Source organism: Micropterus dolomieu, linkage group LG08, assembly GCF_021292245.1.
Source record: "Micropterus dolomieu isolate WLL.071019.BEF.003 ecotype Adirondacks linkage group LG08, ASM2129224v1, whole genome shotgun sequence".
NCBI classification, from domain to species: Eukaryota; Metazoa; Chordata; class Actinopteri; order Centrarchiformes; family Centrarchidae; genus Micropterus; species Micropterus dolomieu.
In genome coordinates, this window is record NC_060157.1 from 5432926 (window position 1) to 5443360 (window position 10435).

Below are 10435 nucleotides of genomic sequence, written 5' to 3' on the forward strand. Positions count from 1 at the left end.
CTAACACGCTAAGATGGTGAACATGGTAAACATTATTCTTGCTAAACATCAGCATGTAAGCAGTATCATTGTGAGCATGTTGGCATGCTGACATTAGCACTTTGCTCAAAGAAACCAGTGCCTACAGCTTCAGAGAGCGACTAGCATGTTATTCAGTATAAAATCTAGAAAACAATCTTTCCCTAACCTTATCCAAGTGACTGCGTAAACATAACTATAAACAATTTAAACACATGCTACTTGGCAATACGTTGTCTGGGAACATTTTACCACATTTTGTGACATGTCAGTTATTTCTTTCTCGTTACATGTATAAAAACACAACTCAAGTGGCGTTATGTTTCTCACTAAACACATGTATAGATATTAACATAAATTAGAGGTATACTAACATAATTTCTAGTAAATGGTTCCATAAAATATGCTAATTACTTAAATAATCTTGTAATATATGAGTCCAGGTGGATCTAAATATCACATGGGAAAAATGTCTTACATCATGTAAAAATATAACAATAATAATAATAATAATAATCTTTATTTGTTTATTGCACTTTTCACAAACAAGTTACAAAGTGCTTTAACAAGTGTAAAGACAATAATACCCAAGAGACAATAATACAAAAAAAATACAAGATAAAAGCAAGAAAACATATATATATGATATCAACGCCCCCTCCTCAACGGACGCCTCCCGGCGGCCTTCCCGCTGAACGAGGTGGGGCTCGGCAGACCAACATCGGGGGGAGGAAGTCGCACTGGGGTCCGGCTGGTGGGGGTCCAAAAACAAAACACAGGGAATTCAGGGAGGGCTTCAGGACTGGGAAGGGTTAGGGGAATGGGCAGGGCTGAACTGAGGACCTAGGGCTAGACTGGGTGCCAGAGGGTTGAGCTGGGGAACCAGGGAGAACAGACGGACATCCAGAGGGCAGAGCTGGGGGGCCAGGGAGTACAGATGGGGTGCCAGAGGGAGGAGCTGGGAGACCAGGGGGTCTTGAGGGCGGAGCAGAGGGGCCAGGGGGTTCAGGCGGACGTCCCGAGGGCGGAGCAGAGGGACCAGGGGGTTCGGGCGGACGTCCCGAGGGCGGAGCAGAGGGGCCAGTGGGTTCAAGCGGACGTCCCGAGGGCGGAGCAGAGGGACCAGGGGGTTCAGGCGGACGTCCCGAGGGCGGAGCAGAGGGACCAGGGGGTTCAAGTGGACGTCCCGAGGGCGGAGCAGAGGGACCAGGGGGTTCGGGCGGACGTCCCGAGGGCGGAGCAGAGGGGCCAGGGGGTTCAGGCGGACGTCCCGAGGGCGGAGCAGAGGGACCAGGGGGTTCGGGCAGACGTCCCGAGGGCAAAGCAGAGGGACCTGAGGGTCCGAGCGGACCAGGAGCCATGGAGTTCAGGGGGGCGGCCCGAGGACAGAGCAAGGGAGCCAGGGAGCTCCGGCGGGCGGCCCGAGGGCGGACTGGGGGAGCCAGGGAGTTCAGGGGGGCAGCCCGAGGACAGACTGGGGGAGCCAGGGAAACCAAGGAAGTCCGGTGGGCAGCCCGAGGACAGAGCAGGGAAGCCAGGGAGGTCCGGTGGGCAGCCCGAGGACAGAGCTGTGCCGCCCGAGGGCGGAGAAGGAGAGCCAGAGAGTTCGGGCGGGCGGCCCGAGAGCTGGGCTAAGGGACGAGATGACCTCTCCAGAGGCCGGGGAGCGGGGCAAGACAAGCCAGAGAGTTCAGGCGGGCAGACCGTGGGACGGGCTAAGGGGGCGAGACGACCTCTCCAGAGGCCGGGGAGCGGGGCGAGACAAGCCAGAGAGTTCGGGCGGGCGGCCCAAGGGACGGGCTAAGGGGCGAGACGACCTCTCCAGAGGCCGGGGAGCCAGGCTAGGGGCCGGCAGCGAGACAGCAGCGGGGGGAGTCAGGGATGAGGCTGCTGGGCTGAGGGCCTTGGTGCGAGGAGCAGGGGTCGGCCGGACCACCGGCGGGGCTGAAGCCGGTCGATCCGCCAACAGAACACGAGGAGCAGGGGTCGGCTGGACCGGTGATGGCGCATGGATAAGATGCTTGCCTTTGGTGTTCGATTCCCACTGTGAGACATCCACCATTGTGTCCCTGAACAAGACACTTAACCCCTAGTTGCTCCAGAGGCGTGTGACCTCTGACATGTATAGCAATTGTAAGTCACTTTGGATAAAATTTAATGACAAAAAAACAACATCCTTTTTTTGATCCACTGGCAAAATAATGTGTACCATAGAGGGGTTAAGTACAATTTTGACTAGAGTATTTCAGTATTTTCAGGCTATTTTATATTTCTACTCCACCACATTTACATGACAGATGGAGTTACTGGTTACTTTGCATTATATAATTGGATAGATTGATTTTACAAACAGAACTCAATTTATAAAATATGACACTGTGCTATAGATTATACTATTCAACAGTATATGAAGTGGTTATAAAGTGCTCCACTTCACCCAGCTGTAACATTTAAAAGTTACTTAAATGTTAAAGCTAATAAAATTTAAAAGTCATATACAGTATATAATAACATAAAGTATATCACAAGTATACTTTAATACTTTAAGTACATTTTGCTGGTAATACATTGGTACTTTTAGTGGAGCAAAATCTTGAATATAGGGCTACTACTTGTAACAGAGTAGAGTGAAGTAAGTAAAATGTATTAGTACCTACAGATGCCACCACACAAGCCTCCTGTTTCTGCCAACCAGTGTACAGACCCAACCCACATCCAATATTTTATCTCTGCAAAATATGACAATGTTCAGCTTCTTGGAGATTTCTTTCAGTGGTGGAATAAATATTTTGACTTGAGTAAAAGAAAGCAGTAGTTCCAGAGTTAAATACTAATGTGTTTAATTAAACACATTAACTGATTACTGTGTTCATCACCTCGTTTTCTTTTTGAGTTCTGACAAATTTTAAAGGAAACATGCTGCTAAATATGAGAGTTTGTTACAGCAATACTTCCTTGAATTGTTCGTCAGTGCCTTTTGGGTCATGCCTTGCCGAGAGGGGAGGGAGCTTGGATCAAATTTCATCAAGAACAATGTGCTTAAATGGACACATCTTTGCTCCCTAATGGAAAAGTGAGGAACAGCATTGAGTCCAGGGGAAGAACCAGAAACATACTTGGACAAGCGACATAAAAAGGTAAGCTGTCTGCATCTTATGAAGATAAATGGAAAGTGGAAAAGGATGAAGAGTAACTTTTATGAGTCTCAAGGATAGGTTCACATTTTTATAAGTCTGCTTTGAATCAATACTCCTATCAAAGTAAGCCCTGGTCCTACTGGTTGTGGAGAGATCCAAACTGAGTCCTTAAGCTCAAATAAAGCTACTATGATGCGAATGGGAAATACTAAATCAAATGTTCCTTCCTCAGGATACAGACATTGCTCTCCATTCCCCACACCAGACTCCGTACCTTCAGAGACAGCGCCTTCAGTATTGCAGCCCCGACCCTCTAAAATGGCGTCTCTGCAGATATCTGCAATGCTTCATCCCTGGACATGTTTAAAAAAACTCCCCAAACACCATCTGTTCACCACAGCCTGGAAACTCCCATAGGCAGTAGCTTTTCTAAAAATATTTATCGTGTCATAAATAGTTAATTCAGGCATGTGTCCTTGGATTTCTTTAAAGTTACCATATAAATATGTTATTATTACTATTACCTCCAGATTAACAAGTTTCAGTACTTATTATCAACATGTGTCGGTCTACAAACATTTCTCCTTATTTAACATATAGGTGAACAGCATTGCCGCTTAATTGCTTAGGACTTCACCACCACTGCCATGCATGTCAAATGTATGGCAGTGGTGGAAGACAAAAAATGCATTTTTGCAGTGGTGTACACTTGTGCTTTGCAGTTTCTTATCACTGATTTGAACCATTCAGCAAACTTGCGTTGGATTCGCTGAACTTTGTGATGATCTCTGGTTTGTTTTCACATTTTCTCTCCACCTTTCACACAGAAAACATGGTTTGCAGAACATTTAACACACGAGCAGTCAACAGACTCAAAGCTGTAGGCACACTGGTGATTTGAGCTTAGACTTCAGCATTCTCATAGTGTCACTACGTTAAGATGCTGATGTTAAGCAGATACTGTTCACCATCTTTACTTTATAATGTAAGAATGCCAACATTTGCTAATGAGCACTAACTGCAAAGTGGGGTTGGTAGGGAAGTTATTAGAATTCATCCTGAGGGGAACATGAACTTCTGCACCAAATGTTATGATAATCCTGTGGTATTTTCTAGTTGACTCAATTCTAATCTGGTGTTTATCGTCCTTTCCTCTTTTCTTTTAGAGTACAATATCTGCCCTGAAGATGCCAGGTAGGCAAACATAATCTAGAAGCATAATGTTCTGTGGACATACTTTGCTCAAATTGGTATATATTATATTTCCTAAAAAATATCACTCAGTGTAACTTTGAATGCATTGCTAACATTCAAAAACTAAGCTTGCAGATTGAGGGTTTATGGGCTGAAGTGTATATAATTATGACGACACACAGGCTACAGCACAAACTGTGGAAGTTTTGTAACATTTTATGAATTTTTAAGTGAATACTGACATTTGAAGGATTTACTCTTTCATTTCAGGTAAAAGAGCTGAGGGTAAGAGTATCATCTTTTAATTAGTAAAGTAGACTTTTTACTGAACTGCATGCTGTTGAAACTAAAAAAATCAAGATACAACGAAGAAATGTATGCCTGGTTACATCTTTCTCCAGTTATTTTTCAGATGTAATGTGTGTTTGTTTGCAGCCTATGCAGTTCAATATTCAGGTGAAGACGTGTGCATCGGGGACCCCGGGGCGCAGGAACTGATCGACACCTTTGACCGTCCTGGAAAAGCTTTTGCTGCTGGGACCTATGCAGGTGCCAACACATTTGCAGAGGCATTTGAGGATGAACCTGGAAAGCGCCTTCCCAAGGCAGGGGTGTACGCCGCTGCAGGCATGGGTTATGCACGAGCTGAATGGAGCGTTTTTGATGCTGAGGCCAAAGGGCCCAACGCCAGCGCGGGAATCGGAGCCTCTGTGACATCTCTCAGCGCTCGAGCCTTTGCCAAAGCAGAAGTGGCCAGTGCTTCGGCCTCTGCTGGTCCAGTGAAAGCTACAGTGGGTCTGGCAGCAGACACAGGAATTGGCGTCGGTCTGACAGGTGTGGAGGTCAAGGTGCTGGGAACAGGCTTCTCCGTTGGCAGTAAAATAAGCATTTCTCTGTTAGGGAATGGGATTGAATTTAATTTGTGGTAGGCTGTGACTTTGTGACAAGTACAGCTCTTTGTGTTTTGTGCCTTTTTGTTCCAACAATTAAACCTCTGAAGTTATTGAAAACTGCAGCATCTTTTATTCGATCTCTTTCTTTTTGACTTGATTCATCAGTGTGTAGCCAGCAGCCCCCAATACTTGCTAAAAACCGTCCAATGTGCAGGTATTAAATGTATTTGTGGCAAATTCTGATATCTGGATTAAAAGCCATATTAATTTCTCAAATCAAACTTGTGCTCAGGATGATTTGAAAGACGAATAAAAAAGAAATTCTAAACTTTGGGGTTTTACTGTAAGGAAAAAAAAAAAGTCTTCTTGGAATAAATCAAAGTATCTGAGGTTTATTATCTGGATTAGTTTACAAAACAAAGTACTGCAATGCTCTGAATTGTGTACAGTCTCATTCAGTCACCTCTCTCACTCACAACCCTGATTAAATGGTGCTTATGACCCATTAGTGTACATTTACTGTATGCAGTTTTCTACAACAACAAATACCCCAAACAACAACAACAACACACACACACACACACACACACACATCATCTGGCTCAGGGCTGCATGCGAATGGCTCCGTCCAGTCTGATGACCTCTCCATTAATCATGGGGTTCTCAGCCAGCGACGTGACCAAGTGGGCAAACTCAGCGGGGTCTCCCAGCCGTGAGGGGAAGGGCACCTGGCGGGCGAGAAAGGAGCGCACCTTCTCTGGAAGACCAGCCAGGAGGGGAGTGGCGAACAGACCTGGAGGATGAGGGAGAGAAAAAAAATATTCAGATTTAGACACCAAGGAAGTTATTTAATGTTCAAACCTTAAGTTAATTCAGATCGTTAATCCCCCGCTGAAAATAGTGCAAATTTAAGTTTTACTATTTGATAACTTCTGCAAAAAACTGCAGTGACCAGCTGTTTTAGGAAAATTTCTAAGCTCTATTTAAAAGCGCAAATAAATATTCATACCTTGTTTTTAAAGGAAAAGAGCCTCTATACGGTAAATATAAAGCTACAGCCAGGTTAGCTTAGCTTAGCAGCTAGCCTGGCACTGTCCAAAGGCAAAAAAAAAAAAATAATGCCTACCAGCACCTCTACAAATATTCGATATCTTGTTTGTTTCATCTGTACAAAAACCGGAGTGTAAAAACAACTTTTAGATAGACATAAATAAAATGTTTCTGTATACTAGATCCATACACACGTGTGTTCCAGGTGCTGCCGCCTGCACCTGTTCATGCAGCCACACATGGAAAGGACAGGCCAGTTTCTTCAACACTTTTTTGGTCCTACCCCTTGGTGAATGTTTACACTCTTTAACTATGTAACTAACACTAACCGGGTGCTATGGTGATGACCCTGATGCCCATGGGTGCCAGATCTCGTGCGATGGGGAGAGTCATTCCTACGATGCCACCTTTAGACGCTGAATACGCCGCTTGGCCGACCTGAAGAAAAGAAAAAAGAAAACGTGAGAAACAGGGAGGCCACTTTGTGATTTGTTTTATGTTGGTGTGCGTTTCAAATGACCTGTCCATCAAAAGCTGCCACACTGGCTGTGTTAATGATGCAGCCTCTGTGTCCGTCCGCATCAGGCTCGTTCTTCCCCATCGCACCCACAGCTAAGCGGATCACATTAAAGGTTCCTGCAATGTTCACCTGCAGAAAACACGCAGGGGAAAGTCACAGCTGCAACTGGCGTTTCTTGTTCCACCGTATGCATCTGCTGTGTGTTTGTCTTACATTGATAACACGCTGGAAGTCCTCCAGGCTGTGAGGCAGGTCCTTCTTAAAGTTGTAGGTTTTAACGGCGACAGCGATGCCGGCACAATTAACTGCCAGGTCCAGCTTCCCGAACTTCTCTCTGGCCAGCGACACCGCTGACTGTACGTCTGCCTCCGACGTAACCTGGGAAATGACAGAGCCCTTTTAGACATAACAATAACACGAGTCTGTGATAAAAAAAAAAATAGATATAACCAAGAACACGTGTGTAAATGCACTGAGGAAACAATTCATTTGGTCTGGCAGAGAGGTCACTAATTGACAGACCGCAGTCATCTCCGGGGAAATTAAGCACTTTCTTTTAGTTTACTTAAATTTAGAATTTATTATTAGAGTAGTTATTTATTTTCCCTCCAGTTTGATGTGAAAACTGAATATTGTTTATTATATATTTATTATTATTTGATTTGACAGTCAGTTGTTGACTAAAAACAAAATGTTGATACAACTACATGTTCTGGCAATAAATGATAACACAAGTTAGTCGTTATGATGTTCTGGACCTTTGCATTGGGAAATTTTCTCTAACTAGACCTCTTTGAATTCTAACTGAAAACCCCTGGTCTAGCATGAACAATGGAACAAGAACTTTACATCCATGCAGTACTGATGGTGCTGGATTGTGCGAGTGTGCCACCTACTGAGCAGAGTGCACATGACCCCTCCAGTCACCGCTGCAGCCTTGACCTGTATTTTAAATGTTTCTCTTAAATCTAATTTAACAGATTTTTTTAGCCACTTTGGGGCAAAAAAATCTGTAACTACAACATTCACATACCAACTATATTATTTACATATCATCACCTTATAAAGTTGAGATGGCAAAAGTGCTAATTATTTACACATCCAGCAGATAAAAAGCAACTTTAGCATTCATTTAAAATTGTGTCCCTCTCCACCTGATGAATTTAAGTCTAATATTAATCTCTTTTTATCTCTGGTTTAGTTTCTACTAATCACTGAGGTGAAATATTTGGCTGCATAATGCACCAACTGTATCCATCTGCTTGTTTAGAGCTGAAAGACATTAAAACGTTTAAAAGGGCAGTCCCTCAGAACCGTAGACTTTTAACCTGATGGTATGATCTCTGTCATCACACGCATGGACGAGCAGTGTGGAGGAAAACCTCTACTGTGTCTGGTGCGTTTTGGACTCACGTCTGCAGGAGCAAAGGCACAGCGGTCCCCCAGACTGGCGGCCAGAGCCGGTCCATCAGACGAGGGCAGGTCCAGGATCACAGCAGACGCTCCGTTCTGCACAAGACGCTCCACAGTGGCTCGGCCCAAACCGGACGCACCGCCCGTCACCAGGCCGACCATGCCCTGCACGCACACGGACAGGAACGGACCAGGGGGAGGAGGGCAGGACAGGAAAAAGGAAATAAAAAGAAAAACAAAGGAAAAAAAAACATGGGTCACTGTGAAAGATGGGTGAAAGGAGAGACAAAACTGATCTGATTCATTTCAAATGCAAAAAAAAAATAAATCTCACTTCATCATTTAGGAGTAGGACAGTTGGGAAACAAGGAATATTCTTACCAGTGTGATAAAAGGCGATTAACTGAGTAGCTGGTCATGAGGAAATAAATTACTAACTATTTCAATCACTAATTTCTCATTTTTGTAGTTTTTCCCGTGCAAACCTGACAAATATTCCAGCTCCTAAACTGTTAAAAATCGCTGCTTTACCTCATAAGTAAAATAATATATCTTTGGGTTTTGTCAGTTTTGCAAAAGTTTTATGAGGAAAAAAAACTCACAAAATGCTTTTTTTTGTTCACAGGGAAATTGTATAGACATTTATAGACATTTTCTGCTCCAATTTATGGCAGAAATGTCTTTACTTATATAAAGAATATAATGCAGTAGTCCGCAGCTTTTTTTTAGCTTAACTTACACGTTTGTTTCTTCAATATTTAAATTGCATGTTTTGTTATTGTGCAAATAAACATTTCTCAAATCATTTTCATTTGTTTGTTAAAATTTCTTAGTGCAAACTATTTTTCAGAACATTTTAACATACTTTTTTAAAAAGTGGACAAAAATCAGACAAAATCAGCCACTTGGATTTGACAACTATGCACTTTCCTTCATCAGGACACTGCGGGTGGAGTTTGATCAGACAAACAATCCAACAACATCACATTTTGATTAAAATGTGGCTAAACTCTGATTGGTGCAGGGTAATGTGAGACATCACATTTTTGCAAGTGACCACTTTAAACCAGAGAGAAGAGCAAAGATAAAACAAAAAAAAGAAAATGCAGCAATTTCATGTTAAATAACCAAATCGGTTGTAACGTAGGCAGAAATTTCCCTGACACTCACAGCTGATTTTAAAGCTATGAGCACCGCAGAGGAGCTTCCGTAGAGAGGGAAGCGTCAAAACCGAGGCAAAAAAAAAAAAAGTATCTGCAAGGCCAGATAGGATTATTATTCATTCATTCATTGCTTTTGTGATTTAGCTGGACTAACCCTTTATGTCACTGTCAGTGTGACTGAGAGGCCAAAGGTTTAGCACAACACACGGCTGAGGGCGCTGCGTCCACTCATTCACTCCCAACATGTTACCGTTATTAGCCAACTTGCACAACTTGCACTTCTGCGCTACGAGGAGAGCGAACCAGCAGCAGGAAGAAAACAAGGCGCGCGCACATCACAACACAGTAAAAGTCTCAACGCATCACATTCTGCCAGAGTGCCTCCATGCGGTGCGCCGCGCGGACAGGTTTCTTTCCTCACCTTGACACACCGAATGTTCGCCATGTTCGTTCAGACAGTGACGTCACACCGAAGCTCGCGCATTTGACGGCGGCGTCACCGGATGTCTTCTTCTTTTGGGCGGTGGGCATGTAACAAAATGGCGCATTACCGCCACCAACTGGTGTCAGAGTCAGAATCAGCTTTGTTGGAAATAGATAGATAGATATATGAAAATAAATGTATTATGTTCATGAAAGTAGGTGAAAATATGTGTAAATATATATATATATATATATAAAAAGCATACAATGTCTATTTCTGTCGTCTGGTTCTGTGAATTGCAAACAAATAAAAATGCAAAGTGCAAAGAAAGAAATACTAAATGGTTAAATTTATGTCTCTGCATATCTAAATTTTACTTCATTTAATATCATGCACAAATCTGGCTCTTAATCATTGTTATTTTATTAAAAAATGTTATATTGTCAGTTTATATATTTATGTACGCAACATCCTCTTCTGTTGCAATATGTCTGCACGACACAAACTGGAGTAATGCACATGTAAAGATCTGCCACATTTTTCTTTCTCTGCAAATAGTTGCGTTATTTTTCTCTATTCCTTTATTATTCTTATATAACCTGCATTTGTTTATTCCATATTTG

The 10435-nt window shown here is 43.2% G+C and overlaps 1 protein-coding gene across 1 annotated transcript; it reads right to left on the reverse strand.

The window, feature by feature from the left end:
- Positions 1–5618: 5618 nt before the first annotated feature.
- hsd17b10 (hydroxysteroid (17-beta) dehydrogenase 10) lies at positions 5619–9958 on the reverse strand. The gene is made up of 6 exons (XM_046057401.1): positions 9810–9958; positions 8226–8390; positions 7026–7190; positions 6813–6941; positions 6622–6730; positions 5619–6035 (listed from the first exon to the last, which is right to left on the reverse strand). Exons 1-6 carry the CDS (start codon positions 9831–9833, stop codon positions 5845–5847), a joined length of 783 nt encoding a protein of 260 aa, XP_045913357.1. The 5' UTR covers positions 9834–9958; the 3' UTR covers positions 5619–5844.
- Between the last annotated feature and the right edge of the window lie 477 nt (positions 9959–10435).